At 53.7% G+C, this 24,975-nt stretch overlaps 2 protein-coding genes across 6 annotated transcripts; one reads left to right on the top strand and one right to left on the bottom strand.

Moving 5' to 3' along the window:
* The first annotated feature begins 473 nt into the window (after positions 1–473).
* Positions 474–3,882, top strand: C20H17orf50 (chromosome 20 C17orf50 homolog). The gene is made up of 3 exons (XM_032617467.1): positions 474–485; positions 1,487–2,037; positions 2,139–3,882. Exons 1-3 carry the CDS (start codon positions 474–476, stop codon positions 2,347–2,349), a joined length of 774 nt encoding a protein of 257 aa, XP_032473358.1. The 3' UTR covers positions 2,350–3,882.
* On the bottom strand, positions 1,190–24,177 carry MMP28 (matrix metallopeptidase 28). 5 transcript variants are annotated; one of them, XM_032615841.1, is made up of 8 exons: positions 23,808–24,177; positions 15,578–15,657; positions 15,167–15,354; positions 10,151–10,375; positions 7,359–7,604; positions 5,867–6,016; positions 5,369–5,536; positions 1,190–2,710 (listed from the first exon to the last, which is right to left on the bottom strand). In XM_032615841.1, exons 1-8 carry the CDS (start codon positions 23,916–23,918, stop codon positions 2,676–2,678), a joined length of 1,203 nt encoding a protein of 400 aa, XP_032471732.1. In that variant the 5' UTR covers positions 23,919–24,177; the 3' UTR covers positions 1,190–2,675. The 5 variants fall into 5 exon arrangements, with proteins under 5 accessions (XP_032471732.1, XP_032471728.1, XP_032471730.1 ...); XM_032615837.1 differs by having other exon boundaries at positions 1,190–4,538; positions 23,808–24,175; XM_032615839.1 differs by lacking the exon at positions 23,808–24,177 and adding an exon at positions 17,249–17,268 and having other exon boundaries at positions 1,190–4,538.
* Positions 24,178–24,975: the final 798 nt, after the last annotated feature.

The following is a 24,975-nucleotide window of genomic DNA, read 5'->3' as shown; positions in this document are numbered from 1 at the left end:
CAGTGGCTCCCCACTGCTGAAGGACAAAGCCCAAACTCCATAGTCTGGGCCCCCAAATCCCAACCTCCCTTTCCAATCCCTCATCCTCCCCAAATGTTCCCAGCACCCTTCTCTGGCTGTGCACTACGTCTGGCCTTTCACAACCAGAAGGCTCCTTCATGTGTTTTCCTAAATAAAAGTACAGTGGACCTTGGGAATTCCCTGGTGGTCCAGTGGTTAGGAGTCTGGGCTTCCACTTCAGGGGGGTACAGGTTCGATCCCTGGTTGGGGAACTAAGATCCCACATGCCACGCGGCGTGGCCAAAAAAAAAAAGTACAGTGGATCTTGGTTCTCCACATTTAGCAATACCAAGAACTGGCAGAATGTTTGAAACAACTTTTCTTGAAAGGTTTCAAAAGTCTTGAAATTCAGAGGCCCCTCTGTTACCTACCACGTCACCTGCCTGAGAGGGTCGGGAAGATGAAGGGGCATGATGTATGAAGAGGTTAGCCCGGTGACTACGTGCAGTCGGTGCTCAATACATGTGGGCTGGAACACTATATTATCATTCCGCTTTGTCTCCAACCTCTTTAATCACGATGGGCAGGGATCAATAGAAAAATTTCTAGACCTTTCCAGCGCAAACCCCAGGAATTGTGTCTTCCCTGCCCTCCTCCCCCTTTTTTTCATTACAAGTCTAGCTTCCCAGATCGAGCAGCCAGCAGGGCACATGGTGGGGCTGGGTCAGTGTTTGCTGAGTGAGTGGTGGACATCTACCGGCGGCGGCCGTGTTACTTTCACATCAGTCCAAGAACTTCCCGCCTGCCAGGACTGCCGCTTGGGGTTGTGGAGTTTGTGTCCTGAACACCAGCAAGGGGGACAGTTGTGGCTGAAATCCAGCTGGCGGTTCGGGTCAAGCCTAGAAGGAGGAATAGACGCCTTTTCCTAATTGGCTCCCCCCTAGGGCAGCCTTTTCCTAATCGGTCTGCCCATGGGGTGGGAGGGCAAGAAAACTTCTATTTAGTCCGCTCATAAGGGGCACTTTTCCTGTTTTGCTCATCAGAGGCGTCCATTTCTAACAGCGCAGAGGCGCTGTGTGCCCACCTGCCTGCCCACCCCGCCGCAGGTGTTGCTGGGCTTTCTTAAGGCATGGCCCACTTTGAAGACGGAAATCCCGTTCCATCCAGAAAACAAAATATAAACCACCTATTAAAATTCCAATCAGTGCACTTAATGTTTATTGACAGCCTGCACAGAGATCAGTCCCCACCCCGGAGCCAATTAGAAGGAAGGTGGTGATGAACCGCCATCTCCTCCGGGTTCGCAAGGCTCATTGCACCTGTTTGTTGATGGCTTCCCGCGGCCCCTGAGCCAGGCGCTTCAAACACACTCGATCTGATACCTGCCTTACAGTAATCCTTGGGATAGGCACTACTTTTTCCCATTTTACAGAGAGGGAAACGGAGGTGACAGAAGCGACGTGATTTGCCCCGAGTCTTCAGCTAGGAAGTGTGGGGACCTAGGAAACCAGGCCTTCCTTTGCCCAGGAAATCCTGCACACTCTGTAACCCTCTCTTGGAATCCTGCTGGCTCCGGGCATCTCGTGCGCACCGTCGTTCGAACGCCTGCCTATTTTTTTTTTTTTGGCTGGGGAGGCGGGCGGTCGGGCTGTGGGCAAAAGTCAGGGTACCAGGGTACCCAGGCCCTTCACTGACCTCTTCCCCGCCCCCCGCCCCCACAGGCGTGAAGACCCCCTTGTGGAAGAAGGCGCTGGAGCAGCCCGGGACCAGAGAGGCAGAGGCGGAGGCGGAGGCTGCGGAGGGGGCGCCGAAGGAGGACGAGGAGAGGCCGCTGGAGGAGCGCGCGGCCGAGGGCGAGGCGGAGGGCGGGGAGGCGGAGGGCGGCGAGGGCCGGGAGCGGGGCTCCGTGTCGTACAATCCACTGAGCCAGGAGTCCAGCAGCCTGCAGGTGGCGCTGCTGCGGCGCGCGGACAGCGGCTTCTGGGGCTGGTTCAGCCCCTTAGCACTGCTCGGCGGCCTGGCCCCTCTCGCCAACAGGTGAGGGCGCGCCGCTCGGCGGGGGCGGGATGTACTGGCGCCAGGGCCCCGGGCGGGAGCTGGCGGCGCGGTGCCCTGAGCGCCCCGGCCCCTGCCCGCAGGAAGCGGATCCCCCCGGAGGAGCCGTGCGTGCTGGAGACGCGGCGGCGGCGGCTGCGCGGCGGGGGCTGCGCGCGCTGCGAGATCCTTTTCTGCAAGAAGTGCAGGAACCTGCACAGCCCGCAGAGCTACGTGGCGCACTGCCTTCTGGAGCACCCGGATCTGCGGGAGGCGCGGGCTTCTGGAGGCGCGGGGGCTGCCGTGGGCCATTGAGCGCCCCCCAGTCCCCGGTCTCTGCGGCCCTCCATCCTCGCCTGACTCCAAATTCCCCGCCACCCTCTCCTCCACCCCCGACGCGGAGCGCTCTCCGGTACGTACCTGAGAGCCGCCTTCCCGGAGCGCCCCACTCCGAGCAGCCCAGCAGGCCCACCGCTGATGACCGGCCCCACCTGTCATCAATGCGGAGCCCAACATCGCCTGGAGCTCCATTCCTCCAACAGCGCCTCCCGAGGGCCCCAGCGCCCGGGTCAGCACGCAGTGCCCACCGCCCACCTGACTCGCGCCCCCTGGTACAGCCTCACGCTCATCTCTGGGGTATTTCACGTCCTTCGGGCCCGGTGAGCAGAGGCGTCGCCTAGAAAAAATAACCCCTCTGGGAAACTTGCCCCTTCCCTCAAATCATTCAATAAAGCCCCTAATCAAAGTGTCAGTGCCTTGAGGTGGGGCGTGGGATAAAGATCGACCCTCCTCCCCTTCCCCTGGGTTCAAGCCAGAGGGAAAAGGGCAGGCGGAGAGCCTCCTCCCTGCAACTCCCCCCGGACAGGGCGGAACGAAGCACTTTCAGCCAAGGGCAGTCAAAGGCCATTCTCCCCACGGCGCAGAGAAGAAAATGAAGCTGCCGGGCCAGGAATGCCCACGGGCAGCTGAGGGCTGAAGCTGGCCGGACCTTCCTCCCCTCCCGCGGGAAGCCCGGTCTGGCTGAGGTCAGTGTGTGTGCAGAGGAGGCACTGGCAGGTGTGCAGGGGGCAGGACTAGAGAACCAGCCCCAGAAGCCGCTGAGACAGAAGACTGGGAGGCCGGAGAGCTGGGTCCTTCTCCAGGAATCCCAGCTATTCTCGGCCGGCCAGCGGGAGCTCCTGGAATGCTTCGTGTGTGGCCAGGAGAATGGGGCCATTGTGAGCACAAAGCTCTCCAGGCCTGCAGAGCCCCCAGCGACTGCAGCTGTGCAGACCTCCAGAGAGGCCCCTGTCTTCCTCCTGCCACACAGGGTCCTTCATCTGGCCTGGGGGATGAGGTGGACGAAGGATATTTTGATCTTTGAGGAGAGAGGCAGGGCCCCTCTCCCTATCACAACTATACACACGCACAACTCACTGGTCCCAGCTTTGACGGGAAGAACATGGTTGCAGCCTGCCTAGCATCCGTACCCACCTGCTCTTACTGGAAACGTGTCCAAGGAAGGCTGCTTCCCCCCTCCAGGCCCACCAGCTGGGAGCACCTCTTTATTCCAGCCTTCCCCCCAACCGCTGAAAGAAACAGGGCCCAGCAGGCCTGCATCGGTCTCCTTCTTGTTCTGGGTCCTGACACCCCTGAGGTTGGAGACCCTTGTACTCAATCCACTTCCTGGGGGTGGGGCCTCTGATTAAATAAGACAAAATCCTCCAAGGACTGAGCCAGGAGGCCCTGAGGGGAAGGGACAGTCTTGCAAAGCAGTCCCAACTTCTCCATTGAGTTTTGCATCCTTCCTGGTTGCCCAGTGCTGTGGCCTCATGGACAGGAACTGCACCTTTAGGGAAAGAAACAAAATCCCCAAGGCCTGGGGAGGAATGAGTCTTTGGGGAAAGGGCCGTGGGGTCTGGGATCCTTTTCGGCTTCTCGTTGAATTGATCCCACAAAGATCAATGTCTTGACAGCACAAAGACATTCTCCAGGGAACGCAGATGAACTTTCCTGCCTGGACTTCTGCAGGGAGGCTCTGAGGCTTCCAGACAGGGTCTGCCCTTGGGGCTGGGGATACACGTTGGCCACGAGAGCGCGCCAGCAATTCACTAAGAGGTGGGGGCATCTTCAGAACAGGGTGCCCCCCGAGTTGGCGTGCCAGCAGCCCATCCAGGGCAGCTCTGTGGCCCAGCGGCCCGAGGGTGTTGCTCGAAGTCTGGCCTGGTCGAGGCGCCAGTAGCGGTCGTCTCTGAAGAAGATGATAGAGCCGTCGGGCCTGGGCAGAGCGCCGCTGACCTCCTCAGGGACGCCACCCCAGTCCTGCAGGCCTCGGGGGTAGTAGGGCTCCACCTGCAGCCCCCCTCGGGCCAGCACATAGTAGCGGGCGCCCTTGAAGAGGATGAGGCGACTCAGAGGAGGGAAGTAGAGGGCAGCATCCGGGTGGGGGGGCAGGCCCCCTGCCCGGCACAGCTGTGGGGAGCCCCACACTGGCTTGGGGCCCTGGAACCTCCAGCATCGACTCCCTGTAGGACATCGGCAGAGCCAGCGTGAGTTGGTGCACTCGCCCTTTGGTCCTCTACCCCACCTCTGTCCCCCCATATTCCTACTCCCCTTCATGTTGGAGTCCAAGGTGGTCAGTCTTTGTGATAATCAAAATAGATCAGTTGTAAACAGTAGAGGAGGGACTCTTGTGGCCTCCACTTCCAGCAGGTGTCCGCAGAGGGCAGGTTGCTCTGAAGGAACCTCCCCAACCCAGGCGGGAAGCACGCGCCCTCCCAGGTGAGTGGTAGACTTCAGGGAAGTCCAGGGGCTTTCTCCACGGCCGTTACTACCAACAGTTCGGTGAGGGCAGGGAATTTTGTTTCGATCACTACTGTATCCCAACACCTCCAGCCGAGTTTGTAGAAGGCACTCAATATTTGTTGAATCAATGAATGAACACAATTTTCTCATACTGCACATTCCTCAGACATTATGTTCTTTTAATCCTCCTTCCCCAACAAACCTGAGGGATTATTTTCCCCGTTCAACAAATTCAAGCTCCAAGAGTTAAGTGACAGGCCCAGACTCACACAGCCAGGATTCCAAGGAAGGTTTGTCCTTCTGCTGTATTGCAGAGCTCAGAGCCATCCTCTGCTTCCCTCTAGACTCTTCTCTGAAACTCTCCCACCCGCTCTCTCTCTGGGACAACCGTGCCACCTGTGTCCCCCATTCCATCACTAAAGGAATCTCCTGGGAGAGATTCTGGGGCCACAGGTTCAGAATGGAATTGAGACGCCTCCCCTCTTTTGACCTTGGGCAGACTCCTCCCCTCTCTAGGCTTCAATTTTCTCATCTGCCCCAGGGCTGGTACCTTTGAAGAAGTAGAAGTCTCCATCCTCCAATGACACCGCGGCAGCCTCAATATGGGGGGGCAGCCCTGCCCACCTTTTCTGTAGTGGGTGGGGCTCTGAGACGTTGCCATCAGCTGTCACCTCCCAGAACTGGTTCCCTTGAAATATGTACAGTCGATGTTGCCCATCTGCCCAGAGACAACAGAAAGTTGAGGAGTGACTATCAGCCTCCTACCTCCTTTCCAGGGAAGATGCTTCCCTAGAACCCAGCTTCCCAAACTGATGAGAGAGGATGCAGCAGAGAGGATACAGCATGCACAGCTGGGGCAGAGGGGAAAGTGCAGGAGGAAGCAGCGTTTTGCTTGGCGTGGGCTTGCTACCCTGCAGAATGCTTGTGACTTGGGATTTCTGGATTTTATAATTCATCCCCCAACCTTGTACTCCAGCTCCGGAGATCCCTGGAGATGTGGAGGAGGAGGAGGGAAGAAGGAAGCAAGGGACCAGTGGGACCATCTTACCTACAGTGATTGCATCGAAGGAAGAGTGGCAATATTTAGGACCTCGGGTTTCGGGGCGCCTTCCTTGGAGTCTGTGGGGGTCCCAGGCCTCAAAGTCCGTTAACAGCTTTCCGGGGAGCTGGATGGCCCCTGAGCCGCCCTGGGGCTTCCCTTCACAGGGAAGGAGGGAAGTGGGAGAGAATGCACACTGGTTGGGGGTGTGTTGAGTGCTCGAGACCTCCCCCTTGGTTCATTTCATTATCTGACATGAGGGGCAGGGAAGGAGGGCAGGGGTGGGGGGTTAAGAATTGTCCTTGGTTGTTGGTGTTATAACCATAGCACCAAACTCAGAAGTCCTCTTTCCTGCCGAACAGTCTGGAAAAGGGTAAAATCGGAGTGGGGGAACCAAACGAGGGTTTGGAACTAAAAAGGGCAGAGGGTCCTCTTCCCTGAGTCCTGGACAATGCAGATGGCATGAGGGCAGTGTTCAGGGGCCTGGGCTGTGATAATTACAGCAGTTATAATAATGACGTCACTATACTTCACTTATGAGAACGAGGCATTAGAATTCGGCACCAGCTCCTGAATCCTGGTCTGCACCTTCCTAGCTGGGTGACCTTGGACAAGTTATCTAACGTCTCTGAGCCCCATTCTCCTCATTTGTGGATAAAAAGATACCTCATGGGTGTGTTAAGTGTCTGGCCCATGGTAGACACTCGTGAAATAGCAGCTATTATTATTACCTTTGTGTAGGTCTCTTAGACTACAAAGCATGTTCATATCCACCAGAACAACAGCCCTGGGAGGTAAGCAGGGCCTCAATTATTATCCCCCCCACCTTTTTTTTCCCCCCAGAAGATAAAACCGAGGGCTCTAAAAGGGGAAGTGCTTTGCCCAAAAGCAACTGCTAACCCCGATGGAATGGTTCTTGATCCTAGGGATCCTGGCCCTGCCCACCACACCAGGTACTCAGGGTCACAGCCCTGGGCTGGGGTCCAGATAAATCTCTGGGAAGCAGCAGTCAGTTCATTCTGCGGGAGAAGACCTTGTCTAAGTCCACCGCCAGGCAGAGGCCCAGGCTTGGGGGAAAAGTGGGCATCAGCTCACGGAGAGGGAAATGTTGGGGGAGAGCCACTGGAGCTGGGAGCAGGAATGAGGGCTCTGGGGTCTGGGTGGGACCGAGGACTGGGTCTGGATGATGGGGCAGGGATATGAGAGGAATTGCGCGGCCCTGGTTGGGCAGGAATCAGCAACTGGAACGCAGAGGAGGGCTGTGCCCAGGAATTGGTTGGGATGATAGAGGCCAGGCATGCGGGTGAAGCACGGCAGATGAGGTTCCTCAAGATTTGAGGGGAGCCCGAAGCTTCAGCATCGTGAAGGACCTGTGATGGGGAGGCCAGCTTCCTGCGCTTAGGATGGGGGATCCTATGTGAAGAGCCGGTGTCCGAGCCCTGGGGATCCCGGGGCGCAGGGGACAGGGGAGAGCGCAGTGGCGAGCGCGCCGGGGACTCACCATACAGGCTCTGCACGGCCAGCACGTCGTCCCAGCTGAGCAGCGCGTCGCGGCCCAGCCTCTTGTAGTAGGGCGCCATGAGCGCGCGCGGCGCGGCCGAGTGGGTCAGGCCGAGCGTGTGGCCGATCTCATGCGCCAGCACCACGAACAGGTTGCGCCCGCGGCGGCGGCTCAGGGACCAGCGCTCGTCGCGGTCGAAGTGCGCTTCGCCGCGGCGGGGGAGGAAGGCGTGCGCCAGGGCGCCGCCTACAGGCGGCGAGGAGGTCAGGCGGAGCCGCCGCCCGCGACACCCCCCAACTTCCCACCGCCCGGCGCAAATGCCATTGGCGTGTGTATGGCTGCGGTTTTGATGAGTAATTTCCCTCCTAATTAAGTCTGGCAGAAGCTGAAGTGTGGAGCAATGAACAGATGACTAGGCTATGGGGCCTGGAAGCCTAAGAGGGAGCGTGGTGTACAAAGAGCACGGGGCCAAACTGCCTAGCTTCCAATCCCGGTTTTATCCCCTTACTAGCTGTGTGACCTTGGACAGATAGCTTAACCTCTCTGTGTCTTAGCTTTTAGATTTTAGATCTGAAAAATGGGCATGTTGATAAGGGAGTTGCTCTTCACGGGGTTGTTCTGAGTATTAAAAAGGGATGTGTGTACTTGTGTATGTTACATGTAATACTTAGTGTCTACCGCAGGTAATGACCGTTACTTACTTTCGAAGAGATCTAGGAGTAGGGACAGTGGTTACCCCCGAAGGGGGCTTAATGAGACTTCTGGGGTGTTGGTAATGTTGTTTCTTGATCTGGGTGCTGAGTGTATTTATGGGTAGGTATAGCTTATTTATTAATAAGTACATATAGGGGGAACTTCCCTGGTGGCACAGTGGTTAAGAATCCGCCTGCCAATGCAGGGGACATGGGTTCGAGCCCTGGTCCAGGAAGATTCCACGTGCCGCGGAGCAACTAAGGCCGTGCGCCACAACTACTGAGCCTGAGCTCTACAGCCAGCGAGCCAGAGCTACTGAGCCCGCACACCACAACTACTGAAGCCTGCGTGCCTAGAACCCGTGCTCTGCAACAAGAGAAGCCACTGCAGTAAGAAGCCCGCACACGGCAACGAAGAGTAGCCCCCGCTCGCCGCAACTAGAGAAAACCTGCGTGCAGCAACGAAGACCCAACTCAGTCAAAAATAAATAAATTTATAATAAAAAAAAAAGGAGAGAGAGAGAAGCGTATGTAGGGGACTTCCCTGGTGGTCCTGTGGTTAGGACTCTGCACTTCTACTGCAGGGGGCACAGGTTGGATTCCTGGTCAGGAAACTAAGATCCCGCATGCCACGCAGTGGGGCGAAAAAAAAAAAAAAAAAAAGTCTCTATTCTTGCGTTCTTTCACTCTTGCCTTCCCTCTGCCAGGGTCCTGTGTGGGTCTCTACTTCCCTGCTTCCCTGCTTGTAAAAGGAGTGAGCAGAGGGAGATGGGCTGGATCAGTGATTCTCAAGCTGGTAGTGGGCCCCAGATGCAATTCTGCAGTTTCTAGGGTCCTACCCCCTCACAATTCACTTTCCGCAGGAGTCGGCCGACAGCACTGCAATGATGCTGGCCTAGAAGCCCACTGAAGGTCCTTCTGGCGTTGCCTTCTTGGAGCCCAGGCCAGAGGGGACTGACAAAGGTTGGGAGGCTGCCTTTAAAGGGAGCCTCCTGGGGCGTGGAGAGCCGGCCATTTGTAGGAGGAATACATGCTTCTAATTTTGAACATGCCCCAAGCTGTTTCGAGCCATGTAAGCCCTTTCTGCTTAACCCTCACAATAATCCTGGGAGACAGATGGGCAGGTTTCGAAGGGAGAAGACATGAACTCAGACAAAACACCTCTCTCAAATGAGAGAGCTGACTCCCAGTCCAGTGCCGTCTTAGTGACCAGACTCCACCTGGGGACCTGGGTATGGATATCAATGTCTCATGGAGATATCGTGGGTGAAGTGAGTTACATGCAAGCACGTGTGTGTACTACATGTGGATTCTTGAAGAGCCTAAATCTCTCCCAGTCCTACCCTGGGTCTCAGCAGCAGGGCTTGGAAGTGGGCTTTGCTCTGAGTGGGCTTGATGGAAAGCAGGAGAGTGCGGGGGAGGTTGGGCCCAAGTACCCAGGCGACACAAGGGCTTAAGTCCCCACCCTGAAGGGGTCTGATCAGGTCTCCTCGCCTCACTAGTGGGGAGGAGATGCACAGATGGCCTGCATTCAGGTTGTGAAGGCTAGTGTTGGGCGGAAGGGGAGGAGAGCGGTTTACATTGCAGCCATAAGCCTTTAGGTCGGGGGCAGACCGTCTGGGCTGTGGGTGTGTGAAGCAGGTGGCAGGGAGAGGGTAGAAGGCCTCTTGCCCTGTGGCAGTGACTGTGCAGTGGGTGGTGGGAGGGCGGGAGTGGGGTTGTGGTGGCCTCTGGATGTTTTTAGAGCCTTGGTCTGGAGAACATTCACTCCTGGAGAACAAGAGAGGCACAGGCCTGACTAGAGGCAGGGGATGGGTGACAGGACCCCAGAAGGTTCTCCCAAAAGACATAATACTCTTTAGAGTTTGCAAAGCACTTTCCATGGAGAACCTCATGTGACCATCCCTTCAGCCATGAGGCACCTAATAGGGCAGGGACCACTGTTCCCATTCTACAGATGGGAAGACTGAAGGTTCTTCAGAGGGGGCTGCAGCTTGGCCAAGGCCAAAGAAGGAGTGAAGTCTCTACTGCCCTCCCCAGACTGCCTCTCCTAGTTGGGTTTCCCTCCTGCTGTGTGGGAGAGAGGCTCTGTGTCAGCACCTGGGCCATCGAAGGCGTTGCTCAGCCCGTCGTTGTGGTCCCCTTGGAAGAAGGTGAGGCGGATGTCAGCGGGGCCTGTGGCCGGGGCCTCCCAGAACTCCAGCGCCGAGACGTTGCTCCACAGCTGGAAGGCGGCGCGCACGGCCCCCCGAACTGCCGGCTCAGGCAGGTGCTGGGGCCAGTTCACCAGGCGGTAGGAGAGATGCCGCTTGTACCATTTGTTGCCTGCCACCCAGAGAGGCCACATCAGTCACACCTGCTGCAGAGCCTGGGGCTGCTCCCTGCGGACCCTTTTGATGGGGAGATAGGTCCTCCTCCAGGAAGTCCCTGATGTGATGGAGGAACCACAGCCCAAATGGGAAGCCCCCTGTTTGGCTGTGGAGACACTGCTCTCAGACTGACAAGACTACGCTTGTCCTGCACGGTCCCTGCTCCAGTGGCTCGACCTGGGGAGATCTCAGTATGACAGGGGATGAGCAGCCTCTACCCAGGAGGAGTCCCCAACCTGAAGGAGTCTCGGGTCTGGGGCCATCTTCCCTACAATCTGGGCTGAGCTTGAAAACCCTGATGCGTCTCTGGCTGGCAGCGAATCCCAGCCCCTGTCTACCGTGTCGGGGTGGAGCCACGGGGGCCACAGCCATGACTGCCCTCTCCCCCTTCCTCCTCTCCACCCCTCACACCCTCCTGCCAGCTCCCTTTCCCGTGCCCTGGGCCTGCTGCTGACCAGAGACCACAAGGCCCATTTATTCGAGGTCCTTCTCTGACCCCTGGCCCTCCCCCTCACTTCCTCAGGGACTCTGCAGAGCTCTGAGGTGAAAACAAATAAGAACAAAGGGTGTGTTTGTCACTGACCGAGAGAGATTTTTCCATCTCCACTTAGTTAAGAGTTCCTATTCCTTTGCCTCAAACTGCAGTTCCTCCCTGTGGCCTGAGACTCTGGCCTCTTGCCCGAGCCCCAGGTCAACCGTGTCCCTCTGCAGCTCGCCTTGCACCCAGGACCAGGGTGCTCAGAAGGTCCAGATCCCAGAGTTTTTCGTGGGCTATTTCTTTTTCATGTGGGATCTTCCCGGAACAGGGCACGAACCCGCGTCCCCTGCGTCGCCAGGCGGACTCTCAACCACTGCGCCACCAGGGAAGCCCTTCGTGGGCTATTTCTGAGCCCTGCAAGCTCAGGGGCTGAAACTGTGGAAGACTTACAGCTCTGGAGGCAGGACTCCCGTGAGCAGCCGAGAATCATGCTGCCTTTGGGTCTCAGTTTCCCAAATGGACCAGAGTCCCTGCAGCATGGGTGATGAGTGGGCAGGGCAGGCCCGGCTGTGCTAGGAGGCCAGGCCAGAGGACAGGGTCCCCTCTCCCCTTGGGGGGCAGGTGAAGGTTCAGATCTCCTGCCTTTTTGTCCTGGGGGTACCCTTGCCTGAACCAGGCAGGAGGAGCGACATCACGGACGTTTGGCCATCGCCTTATCCATCTCTCTGCTCTAGTTTGCTGAAATTGAGGCCAGGAGGAAGGGCCTCAGAACGAGTGAGTGGCGGGGCTAGGCCCTGAGCCCAGGCCCTGACACCAAATCCAGTGCGCCGGCCACTGTACCACACAGATAAGCAGGCCCGTTTGCTAAGACTCAAGGCTTATAAATTTGCCTAAACATCCCTCCTCTGGGTCAAAGCAGGGGCTCTGTGCAAGATGAAATTCTCCTGAATTCTCCAGCTGGCAGAAGAGCTGAGCACACTTTCCCTCCCCCTCCGTCCTCCAGGAAGTGGGGTTGGGCGTGTCCCTTCTCTCACCCCTTTGGGCCTGGCAGCCACCCAACCCCTCCCAGCCAGTGACCAACCCTCAGGGAGGGAAAAGGGAAGGATTCTAAGGAAGGCAGAGGAGGAAAGCCTGGAGGAAGGCCAGAGACGCAGCCTGAGGGTTCCGGAGGTACCAATAACACTTCTCATTGAATCGTAAGTTTCACCAGGCACAGGGCAGGCTGGGGCTGGGCTCTTTCACACCCTGCTATGGGTGACCAATTCTCAGATTCTCCCCCACCCACCCCCCAAAACCTTCAAGCTTCTAGAAAAGTGTAAGGCAGCTCCTTCTGCCTCTTTGCAGCTAGGGAGGCCCCTCACTCCATGGGCAAGAAGTGGGGAGGCTAGGGAGGACAGATAGGACTGGTATTGAGAGACTAATTTTCTTTGAGGGTAGAGCTGGATGGGGGGGTCCTTGGTGGGGCTGCTGGTGAGAAAGGAACCGCCTGGCCAGCAGCCTGAGCCCTCGTCCCTGTCTTCTTGTAGGTCTGTGTCCTTGGAGCAGGCTGGCCACTTCAGGCCCCCATCCCAAACTCCCAACCAGGCAGGGCTGGTTTCCATGGCAACCCTCAGGCCACAGCAGCACCTGGCACTGCACCCACCACACCCTTGCTCCAAAATTCAAAAGGGAAGAGGGAAGGAAAAGGAGATGGGGAAGGGCAGAGAGCTAGACTCCTTGCCTGGGGTGGTGGGGGGGACCCTGGAATCCTGACTCCCAACAGGCAACTGATACTGTGGAGAGAACGTGGGTTGAAATCCCAGCCCCTTTGCTTACAACCTCGCGTATCAAATTATAGGCTCTCTCCAAGCCTCAGTTTCCTTACTTGCAAAGTGGGGTTGGTAAGACTCACCTCCTGGTAAAAGTGAAATAGCAAATGAAAAGACAGCACAAAGCTGCCTGGCACGTGGTGGGTGCTCAATAAATATCCCTGCTCCTTCGTTTTCCATCCAGATATACCCCCCCCTCCCCGCCCCGGGGCTCCCCACCTCCACCAGCTGTGTGAGGGAGCAGGGACATTGAAGATCAGCCCTGCAGGCACAGAGTCTGGAGCTGGTACTTGGAATGAGGCTGCCAGCTTTAGCAAATGAAAACATAGAACGCCTAGTCCAATGTGAGCTTCAGATAAACAACAAATACTTTTTGTAGTATAAGTGTGTGAAAACAGAACAGTTAAGTTGTTCATCTGAAATTCAAATTTAACTGGGCATCCTGTATTTTATCTGGCAAACCTGGAACCCAATTTCATCGGCATAGCATTTACCCACATAATGGAAAGTCACTGGCCTAGAAATCCACATCACGTTTTAAGCCCCTACCCACCTTCTGGGTTTTTTCACATCCGGCAATCACACAGTCCTCCCAGTGAAAAGAAGGCTTGGCCACACTCTGGCCATGTGGCCCTGGGAAAGTTGCTCAAGCTGTCTGTCCCTCATTTTCCCCATCTGTAAATGAGGATAATAATGGTACCCATCTCATTGGGTTGTTATTGGATTAAGTGAGTTGATCCATTCAGAACCATGCTTGGCGTGACCATAAAGGCTCAGTGTGTATTAACTGTTATTATTACATTTTCTTTCCTAAGGCATAGGAAGTGCTTGGTGCCTGCCATGCTCACAGCTCTTTTCTAGGGAATGTCTTCCCACCCAGGAGGTAAAGAATTCAAGCTGCTGTGGTTCATGCCGTGAATAAGAGAGAAATTCTCTGTCTAGTCTGGCTACTGCTGTCTGGACCAGGGGTCAGTGTCAGATAATGAGATGGAGAGGGAGGTGCCTTAGCATGGATTTCTGTCCAAAAGGGATGCTCTAAATTGGATAGTGACAAACGGACTCCATCAGTTCCTCCCTTAGGGCATGAGAAGAAGAGATGCTGCCTGGAGGAAGCATCCCTCATGCTCAGGTCATGTCCTGAGTGCCCAGGAAGCATCGTCTCAATTCTCTGGGACACCGACTCTAGGCTGGAAGTGTCGCTATGGAGACTATCCGGGGCTGCCCCATTTTCCACCATATTCTCACAACAAGCCCTTCCCCTTAGTAATCAGCGCCTCTCCTTTGCAACCTGAACAAGCTGTTTCCGATGAGGAAACAGAGCAAAGTGACATGGCCCAGGTCACACAGCTAAACTCAGAGCTCTGGATCCAGGGACGCTGCTCCAGTTCACACCGATCCTCCATTCTACCTTGTCCTTCCCCTCTGCCATCCAGAAACACTGGGGGATGCAGAACATGTTGACACCAAGGACATCTTGAGCCCAGAGTCTGGACCCCATCGCTCCTCCTTGTTTTACCAGAATGCGGTCAGACAGTACTGGGGACCCAGAGTGGCTGGATGTGTAGACACAGTGGAACTGGATTGGCAAGTACCTGGAAACAGACATCCTCCAACAGCTGAGGGGAACAGGTCACAATTTCCTTACGAATTAGCTAAGAAATAAAAACAGTGTGCCACTTGTTCTGTTCATAATGGGTATTGTCAGAGTAGTTAATGCAAATTAAAAGAGGCAATGGCCCTAAGCGCTCACAGTAAAATGAATGAGATGAGAACCTGACTGAGCAACCCCATCTTGTTAGGAATCTTGAAAACCGTGAAAACTGAGCAGAGAAAACTAGACTTAGTACAAACAAGATGTTAAAATTACACACAGTTAGGGCTTCCCTGGTGGTGCAGTGGTTAAGAATCCACCTGCCAATGCAGGGGACACAGGTTCGATCCCTGGTCTGGGAAGATCCCACATGCCGCGGAGCAACTAAGCCCGTGGGCCACAACTACTGAACCTGCGCTCTAGAGCCCGTGAGCCACAACTACTGAGCCCCCGTGCTGTAACTACTGAAGCCCACGCACCTAGAGCCCGTGCTCCGCAACAAGAGAAGCCACCACAATGAGAAGCCCGCGCACCACAACAAAGAGAGCTCCTGCTTGCTACAACTAGAGAAAGCCCATGCGCAGCAACGAAGACCCAACTCAGCCAAAAACTAAAGAAATAAATAAATTTTTTTAAATGAAAAAATAAAGAAAAATTAAAAAAAAAAGAAAATTCATCAATTTAGGCATAATTCTGACTTAAATATCTGTGTTCACAAAGATGGTCCTTGGGTTGAGAGGTCCTATTCACTCACCCTAGGGGAGCGAGGTTATTCACAGAGCCCAGTCCAAGGATGAGACGTATTTTTCTGGCCATGGGGCTTCAGGACACTGGGGAATCCCAGCCCAGCTAGATATTAACAGTGCTCACCTTGCCTGGCAAAGCGTTTCTTTCGCCTCATTTTGGCCCGACGTCCAGTAAATAGGGCACTGACTCTCTTGGTCCAGGCCACCTGGCTGTCGGTATCTGCCACCCCACAGCGGGGCTGCGTCATCTGGCGCAGCGTGGCGGCATCCAGCATCCCGCTCATGGGCAGCTGGGAAACCCACTGGAACTCCCTGTTAGGAGGAATTGAGATAAAGGACCACAGTGCGAGGCTGGCTGGTGGGGATGAATGCGGGGAGCTTCCCTGGAGACAGCAGGATGCTGGGGGCAAGGGAGGGAGCAATGGAGTGTGACCCCCTGGGCACACGTGGGAGACCAGCCTTCTAAGAGGAGGGCGGAGGTGACCGGAGCTTTGCACTCCAGCACCACCAAGTCCTCCACATCCCTCTGTCTTACCTGATGGCATTGCTGAATCGCGTGGAGGCGGGACTACTGGGGGCGGGTTCACTGAGATACCCGTACTTCTCCAGGAACGCCTGGGGGAGAGAGAAAGGTCAGCTTTCCCACGGTGTGGCACCCTTTCCCCTCCCTGGGTCTCCGAGGGCCCATGTCACATACATCACGCCCAGGCTCATCCCTTTTCCCAACAAGGTCTATGAGCTATAGCAGAAAGAGTCCTGGCATCAAAGTCAGAACCTGGACTCAGTTCCAGGCCAACAACAGATCAGCTGGATATAGTTCTTGGAAGCCAGTGGAAAGAAGTGTGTGACTCATTGCCCATCCCTATCAGCAGTCCTGCCCTTCAGGGGAATGATGCACTCAGCTCCCTGCTTGCACTTCTCACTCATAAAGCCCCACCAGTGGATTAAAAAAATCACCTCGGCTGCTGAATTCTTATAGAGACACACATCGACTCTTCATTTTTACCCCTCCTTGCTGTGTTACTTATCCAGAAATAATTTTCTGTCTTCCTTGTTCTCTTCTTTGCTGTATTTCTTAACTCAGATCAACTCCAATCATAGCTGCTGCGTCAAGGAAAAGGCACAAGTTGGGAATGAAACCAGACACTAAGAGCCAGGACCGGCAAGCCTCTAAACCTTTGCAAGTATCCCACCTCCTTTTTGTGGATTTCGTTATTATCTGTCTCCAGAGACCTCCACATCCTCTTCTCAATAAAGCCACTTTCCATAAGGAACCCTTATTCTAGACAAACTCTTTCCAAGTCCATTTTATTGTTTTCCTGCGCTAACTTATTAGTATTTCAGCACTATTGTTTTCTTCTTTCCCTTTGCATAGGTACACCATTTGGGGATGCAAAATGGATTAAAGGAGTTCTAGGGACTTAATCTGGAAGACTCTTTACTGCTCAACATAGTGTGGCATCATAGAATAGCCACAGGTCTTGGAATCAAGAATCTGTTCCCAACCATGACCCTGCTGGGTGGCCAGAGACAAACTACTTAACCTCTCTGAGCCTCCATTTCTTCACTCACAATGTGAGAACAGAAATAACCCCACAGGATTCTCAGAAGGATTAAATACAGCAATGTACATCTAGCATAGTTGTCTGGTATATAGTAAATGCTCAATAAACAGTTGATCAGGTTGATTTACCTTAGTGGGGAAATTAACAAGAGACTTTTGGAATGCACCCCATCTATAAGACGGGAAGTGCTTTGAACAAGGCAGTTACACCTCTGTTATTCTAGGTGCTTTATCTCAGACTTGCCTCACCCCAGCCAGGTGCCTGGTTCTCTTCCATGCCTCCTCCCTCTCCCTTGCTGACGATGGACAGAGTGGCTTTCTAAAGGAAGTCAGCGAATTGTTTCCTTAGAAGCAGTTTTGCTGAGTGAGTGACTTGGGAGAGACTGGGTCACAGGCTAACAGGCTGGCCCTCCCTGTGCCTCTCCCCCCAAACCCACCCAGCCCTTATCAGGGACTTGGCTCCGGTTCAGGAACTTGGAAGCCTTGGACAGAGGGGGAGGACGGGGGAAACTGGCTAGCGGCGTCTCCTGTTTCCTGGCTGGGCTGCCGTGCCTGGGACTTTGGCAGGCAAGGTGGGTGGAGGGCAGGATGGGGGTGGAGGCTTTTTTCAGGGGTCCATCAGAGGGGAAGTCCTGGGCTGACCTGTGGGTTTCAAGGCAGAGCTGAATTCCCAGAAGGCAGAGTAAGCAAGTATCCAGGACACCAGCCAAGAGACACCAAAAGAATGAGTAAAAGAAATGTTAAGAATTTGACACTTAATATTTCCATAAAAGCAACGAAGTGCTATAACGGGGGTTATCAGAACTTAAGAACTCCCTTATACTTATTCTATGTTTACTATGCACATATCTTAAAACATTTTTAATTACAGGAAGGGGGCCCTTAATACCGAGTGTCCTAAAGTTCTGTTGAGTGGAGGGAGACCCACATCCCGGGGTGACGAGGAGGCAGGGTTGAGATGCCCTCTGCTCCTGCAGGCCTCCCTAACCCTCTTCTGCTTGCCCATTTGCTGTGCCTGTTTTCCCCTGTGAAGGTTAGAGAAATGCCCGTATGCCTGGGAGAAAGAGCAGGGGTGTGGGGCAGTGTGGTGACTGTGGCAAAGGGATCCCAGGGGATGACGCAGGATCGGGAGGGTGTCCTGTGCTCTCTCGGGGGCTCTCCGAGCTCCACCTGGGATCACCGCTGTCCCCCTTCATGGAAGCCGTGCCCAGGCTGCTCCTCTTTGCCTCACAGTTCAAACATCAGGTTTTCTCTCTGCCCTGTCCTCCACCCATCCTCTCTCCCATGGAGCCCAGGGCTGGAGCTGCATGGAGAGGAAGCTGGAGGGCTGTGCCCCCCGCAGTGATTCACCTTGCTCAGGTCTGAAAGCTTGCGCCAACCTGCCTTACCCACTTGGTCAGGGCTGGGGCCACTTCCCTGGGGAGTCGCCTCTGCAAAGCCCTGGGGGTGGCTGTGGTGTTTGGGGAAAATGAAGACGGTTCTCCCCAGACCCAGAAAGCTGAGAGGCATCAGAATTCCAGGGGCTCTAGTCCTTCATCCGTCCTGACTTGTCCTGGGAGTGTGTGTAGAGCCCAGCCCATTCAGTGCCTGAAGGAAGGGGAAATTCTGGCCATTACTGAGCAGGGCTAGACTAGCAATGAGGTGTAGCAAAATGAATCCCGGAGCTCTGAGTCACTAACCCGGCAGGGCAAGAGCACTGGACTGAGTGTCTTGAGTTTTATTCTTGGTGCTGCTGTGAACTGTGTGTCCTTAAGCAAGTCCTGTGCCTCTCTGGGCCTCAGTTTCCTCTTTTATAAAATGGTGGGGTTGGATTAGAGCTAAGATCTACTCCAGCTCCTTCTCTTATTGTAGCCTTGTTTCTGCAACTGATTAGCTATGTGAACTATGGCAAAGCTATAATTATATATATATATAATTTTATATATATATAAAGCTGTGCCCCAAAATATAAAATGGGGGTAGGAATACTGCTTTATGTTTCTCACAGGAGTGTCGTGACAATCCAGCAAGAAGCAGCTTTGGGAAAGCTTTATGATAGTTGCTCCATTAAAAACGTTATTTTTCCATAGTCGCAGAGCCTCATTGCTGGAAGGGACCTTTGGTAGATTAGTCTAGGAGGGGTCAGCTTCCAGTCTCCTGTCCACAGAGTGGCTGTGACATCCTCCATATCAAAGAATTGCAGCAGCAAAAAATGAAACCAAGAATGAAAAAATTGCAAGCTCATGCAGAAACCGTGTTGCTTCACCTATGATCTATTACTTCTCATATTACGTTTCATTATGATTCTAATCTTTCTATAGTGACTCTGTGTGATTGTGTTTATCATCTGATACACCTGTGGCATTATTAGCCAAGTCAAGACGCAGGGGATGGCAGCTGATGTTCTGCCTTGCCATGTCCCATAAATAAAAATGTTTTCTGGTAGTCAGGAGCTCAGTGAGCTCTTGCCTGTTGTAAAGCTTTTCGGGGTATCTCACCTTCTTTGAGCTTCACAATTACCTTGCAAGAACATAGGCAGGACACGTGTTGTTATTCCCATTTTAAAGATGAGGAAGGTAAATCTCAAGGGAGTATAGTGTTTCATACTTGAATCTAAATCCTCTGACACCTAATAAGCAAGTGACTCAGAGGCTTTAAAACCGAAGGAGCAGGGTCCAAGCTGCTCTCACCACTGGGAGATGGCCCTCAAATATAAAAAAGGTAAAACTGGGAGTGTTTCTAGCTGGATCCCTTCTGTCTCCTCCACGAGCAGGCCCAGGGGTGGAGCAGAGGGAAGAACCTGCTCAGGCAGGGGACTCCAAAGAGACTAGGATCACATCTCCCATGACAATCCACAGGGGCCCTCTGACAAGCCACAGGTATTCAATAGCACCCAAGTATGTTCTTCACAAAGACAAACATCTGCTTCCAGAAAGTATTGCTTTTGCTCTCTGACTTCTGAAACCTACTGAAGTTCTCAGGGCAGTGGGACAAGCTCTGCCCCTTTCCTTTATTTTGGGCAAAGACCTCCCCTTCCCTTCTGTCTGACTCCCTTCCTCTTCTCCTCCTTTCCCTTGTCCTTGGTCCCATATTCACAAAGTTCTGTCTAGGTATAACTTAGATACCTCTTACTGTAATCCCCATGCCTTCTTTCATTTTCCATCCTTAAGGAAGTTGGAAAACATTAGCTGGCTAGTCTCCATCCAGATCCCATCTTGTATTTTTTTCTAATGCCAAATAACCAGACTGTATGGACCCATGGTCCTTACTGGGTGTGGGGCGAAGTTTAAGGCACAAAATAATGCCCTAACCAAGACTGTGTTTAGGAGGAGTTGTCCAACAATCTCTCCCTTCTATGTCCCTGCTTCCACCATCCAGCTTTTACTATTAATAGATGTCTTGGTTTTCAGACTGGCTTGGCAATTGCTTTTCCATCAACTTGTGGTCCTCTGGGACACTTCAGAGCCTTGTCTGCACCCTATGAATCACTGAGCTGAGCTCTTGGGAAAGGCTTCCATGCCCGGGCTTCTGGGTTTCTGACTCACACAAAATAAAAGGAATGGATCTGTGGTATGAGAAACAGACACTGCACCTGGTGGTGGATACTCCACAGAAGCTCCAGCGTCTCCCTGGAGAAACAAACTACCCAGTTTCCTGTTGCACTGGCACACTGAGAATAGCCGTGCAGATATGCATGACTACTGAGTGGAAGGCAGGTCCTGGACACGTCGCCGGGTTGTGCTAAAGAAAGTCCAAGCAATGCATGGTAGATAGATCTCTCGGGACGGTCTGTGTTGCCCAAGAACAGGATAGGGCCTGGCTGGGAATGGGAGGGGGGCCAGGGTGATGATGTCATTCATTAACTCTCAATCTTGCAACTCAGCAGCGGAGACTGTTCCTGCTCACTAATGTTGTGAGCAGCTCTAGTTTTCCTAAGTGGGCAAACAATGAACCTGTTCACAATGCAGCTTTGTAAGCAGTCAGTCCCCTGCAAGGCAAAGCCCACTCTGGAAAGCCCTAGATTTTATTTCTTTGTGCGCACACAGGGGACACATAGAGCCATGCATGCAGGGCACAAGAATACACACAGAGACATCCAGATAGATAGACACGGACATAGGTAGATGAAATGTGTACACACATACACACAGAGGCAAAGGCGTACAAACATACCAAAGTTAAAGAATGTTAGTGCCGGAGAGAATCTTAAAAATCATTTAAGAAATTTAACTCCCTTATTTTACAGAAGAGGAATCTGCTGACTGGAAAAGGGAAAAGACAAGCTTAAGATCCCACAGCTGTTTCACTATTTCTTTCTTTCCATCTCCTGAACTTTGACCTTTGTCTATGAGCTCAGCAGGACTGCTGTGCTTTGTTTGGGGTCTGGCTCCCTGCACTGCGGTCAGGGAAATGAACCGCAGCAAAGAGCTAGGGTGATCAGGGGGCTCACTTTGTGCAGGTTCCTTTCTGTGGATGGTTGTATTTCCCTAAATGATCACAACATCTCTCATCCTCATGCTCTCCTTACGATGTGACGTCAGCACTCCTCCCACCAACTGTGGGGTCTGTGTTCCCACCCCTTAACCTGGAGTTTGTGACTCCAGACAGTGAAGTACAGCAGAAGTGAGGTTATGCAACTTCCTAGTCTAAGTCACAAAGAGATACAACTTCTGCAACTCTCACTCTCTTCTCTCTCTCTCTCTCTCTCTCTCTCTCTCTCTCTCTCTCTCTCAGCTCTCAGCTTGGAGACCCAACCACCATGTTTGGAGGCAGGCCAAACTAGCCCACACGCTGAGACCATGTGGATAGGCCCACATGGAGAAGAACTGAGGCCCCCAGCTGACAGCCAGTGTCAACTGCCAGAGAGGCGAGTAAACAGCCTTCAGATGGTTCCATCCCCAGACACTGCAGAGCAGAGACAAGCTGCCTTGATGTGCCCTGTTTGAAATTCTAACCCACAATATCTATGGACATAATACGTGGTTCTTTTACTTCACTGAATTTTGAAGTAATTTTAATGTAGCCATAGTAACTGCAACACCATCTCTTAAGAATTATAGTCCTGTTGTCAAATGCTGAAAATTGTTGTCTTACATACTTTGTCCTGTATTATTGTTCTAGGAGAGCTAGTCACCAAGCCAGGACTTTAATTTGAAGCTCTGTTTTCTAAAATAACAAGAACAACATTGAGAGCAACTTCCTTTGATAGACTGCTTTCTACATACTAGGTACCGTGCTGAACCTAGAATGTATTTCGCATACGTTATCTCATGAAACCACACCCAAATCTTGTGAAATAGGCGTTACTAACCCCCATAACACAGAGAAGAAAACTGAGGCTCAGAGAGGTTAAATAATTTACTGATGGTTTGCACACAGGTCTGCCTGACACGGAAGCCCATGCAACTGACCATATACAGAAACACATATAGACATACCGACACAGACACACAATTTGCATATATATATGCATATAGGGACACACCCCCATTACACATTTCCAGAGTTCTTTATGCTTTTAAAATAGTTCCTGCTCTCAGAGGTAAAAAAATCCCCTTCCCCCAGTTATGTTAAATAGATGGAAAGAGACTTAATTGGCTAGATATTACATTTCCCAAGCACACCCCAAGATGAAATTCTCTCCATCTGGGGCCACCGCAGGCATGGGCGGCAGAGATAGGGTCTCTGTTCTCTAGCCAAGGATTGCCTGGGAACCCGGACCTGGGGGGAGGTGGGATGGAACTCTTAACAAGACTTGGCTTGGTACACAGAAGCCTTCTCCTGGGGCCAGGAGGACTCTGCACTTGACGTTGTAAGACTCTAAACTCAGAGAAACAAAGTGATTCCCGAATGTGCAAAAGCAGAGAGCACAGAGCAAGAGACTAGTGCTTGGATGGGAGGGAGTGAAGGAGTTGGAGAGAGGACCCCCTTGTGGAAGCAGGGTCATTTCCAAATACTCCAGAGTAGTAATGGGAAGGGGCTGGTGGAAGGAAGAGTGGTTCAGAGGCGGTCCTCCTCATTTTGCAGGGTTCTTAAATTCAGCACGTCTCTCTCTTCTAGGGGAGGGGAGTGGGGATACTGAGAAGCTCACAACTGGCAGTTTTACAGCAGGAATGATGCTCTGTAAGAGTCTCAGGGCAAAGTGCTGGGCTCAGTCATTTAAAACTTATTTGCCTCCCTTCTCCTTAAAATAGTGGTGACCCCAGTTTCTAATCCAGAGAAGAGGTAAGAACACAGACAGTGATGTTCCTCTGGGGAAGAACTGGTGTATTATTACAATCACCTATATCTAGAAAGTAGACGTCCCAAGTTCACCTCTAACCCCACCTCACAAAACTTCCCCTTGTGCAACCTACACCAAGCAGTTGAGTCCAAAGGAGGAAAATGAAATGGGAAATCTTTAAGGTTCACCTCCACTTCCCCACCCCCTTTTCTCCAGTTCAGTCCTGAAGCACTGTTTAAAGCTCCTTAGAAGCAACTCTTAAGAGTATGCTACTCTTGGGAATTCCCTGGCGGTCCAGTGGTTAGGGCTTTGCGCTCTCACTGCAAGGGGGCATGGCTTCAAACCCTGGTCGGGGAACTAAAACCCCACAAGCCGCACAGCACAGCCAAAAAAAAAAAACGAGGAGAGAGAGAGTGTGTGCTACTCTCACCCATTTTACAGATTCAGAAAGTTCTGAGCTTGGGCGCTCACTAGCCCCAGCTGGTCAGGGGCAGCACCGGCCCAGGAAGCCAGAGCTATTCCCCGTGTCCCCGGCCAGGGCCAGACAGCAGTACGCTCTGGCCAGCAATCTGGGAGTCTCCGCAGCGTCCGACACTTGGGGAGGGCGTGTGATGAATGAACTGCTAAGTCTCCCAGACTAGGCGTTGAGGGACAGTGGCTCCCCGCTAAACTGGGGTGTAGGGGTTCCCTCTCCCTCAGTTCTTGCATGTCTATCGTATCTTTTCGCTGCCCCTTCCCCTTGTCCTGGGAAATCAGTGCAGATCCGCCTGCCCGTGTGGTTCCAGCCCTGGCTTGGGGTTCGGGGGTGGGGTAGGGTGATGGGGTGGGAGGGGAGAGAATGCTGCCCCAGGCTCTTTGTGTGCAAGTGCGAAGGGTGAGGAGGACAAGGGAGGGGCACGCCGATGGTCAGCTCAGATGGGGCGGCTGGGTGGCCTGACTGCAAAAGTTCGGGCGGGTCTCCAGCACTCGGACCCTCTCCGCCCCCCACACACCGCGTACCTCCGCCTCCCTGCGCAGCTCCTGGCCTACGCGCTGGGAGAGCTGGGCGTCCAGGCCGCCCCACAGCAGCAGCGGCAGGGCGCGCAGCAGGAGGCCGACACGCGCGTACATGTCGCCGCCGCCCCTGCAGCTGGGCGCGGGGCACGGGCGCGGGGCAGCCGGCCGTCGGTCCTCCGTGCCCGGACCCCCGCGGATGCTCCAGCTCTGCGCCGGCCCAGCGCCGAGGGGAAGGTTGCAGGGGCTCGCCCGTACCCGGGCTCCGCGCCGGGCAGCTCCTCCGCGGCGCTTCGCCGGGAGCCGGGTCGAGGTCGTCCAGCCCGGTAGTGCCTGCCCGCGGGTCCGCGGGCCCAGGGACCTAGAGGCGAGGGAGGGAGGGGAAAGAGAGAGGAGGAGGCGGGACCCCGGCACTCCGGCCCCACCCACACGCCTCGGCTCCTGGAACAAGCGGCGGTGCTAGAGCGTCTTCCGCAGGCTGTGTGGCCTCGCCCCGCGCCAGTCGTCTTGCGAACCCGTCCTCTAGTCCGCCACCTCCAGTCGATCCGGATCTCTGTGGGGAGGACAGGGGAGGAAACGTCTTCTCCTGGCGGTTGTGGCTACCTAAGGCTTCGATGAAGAGGGATTCTGGCCTACCCGAGGGTCATTGATGGTTTCAGCCGGGCTGGCAGGGACCGAGGCCCTGAGGCGTGAGAGAAGGAGCCCTGGGCTGGCGTCAGAAGAATTGAATTTGAGCTCCTGATCTGCTTCTTTGCTAGCCGTGTGAATCCTGTCTCAGCCACCTGCTGGCTGTGTGGTCTTGGGCAAGTCACTCACCCTCTCTGAACCTATTTTTCTCAGCAGTGAATGGGGATAATAGAATACCGACATCAAGTGATAATAAGCAATATTTAATGAGAGAATGCCTGTAAATAACTGAGCACCGTACCTGGCATCATGCAGTCCGCATTTTATATCAGTAAAAGGTAGACTGCAGCTGTGTGACCTTTGGCAAAGAATTTACTTCGAGCGTCAATTTTCTCATCAATGAAATGATAGTGAATAATATTTAGTTTCCAGAGTTGCATGAAGATTGAGAAAATGAGTGTAAAGTGCCTGGCTTTATATATCCCACACAATCCTAGTAAGGGTGGACAGATGATTTACATGAAAAGCTTAGTCAAACTCGTACTGA

This window comes from Phocoena sinus, chromosome 20 (assembly GCF_008692025.1).
Source record: "Phocoena sinus isolate mPhoSin1 chromosome 20, mPhoSin1.pri, whole genome shotgun sequence".
NCBI lineage: Eukaryota > Metazoa > Chordata > Mammalia > Artiodactyla > Phocoenidae > Phocoena > Phocoena sinus.
Note: the sequence above shows the minus strand (reverse complement) of the source record. Positions and strands in the feature narration are given on the sequence as shown.

Bases quoted from the DNA above. Each gene is read 5' to 3' on its own strand.
- C20H17orf50 (XM_032617467.1), top strand. The intron at 2,038-2,138 runs GTGAGGGCGCGC...CCCTGCCCGCAG, and splicing joins CTGGCCCCTCTCGCCAACAG to GAAGCGGATCCCCCCGGAGG.
- MMP28 (XM_032615837.1), bottom strand. From the start codon at position 23,918: ATGTACGCGCGTGTCGGCCTCCTGCTGCGCGCCCTGCCGCTGCTGCTG. The intron at 7,605-10,150 runs GTGCTGACACAG...CGCCGCCTGTAG, and splicing joins CAACGCCTTCGATGGCCCAG to GCGGCGCCCTGGCGCACGCC. The intron at 5,537-5,866 runs GTAAGATGGTCC...GTCTCTGGGCAG, and splicing joins CTTCGATGCAATCACTGTAG to ATGGGCAACATCGACTGTAC.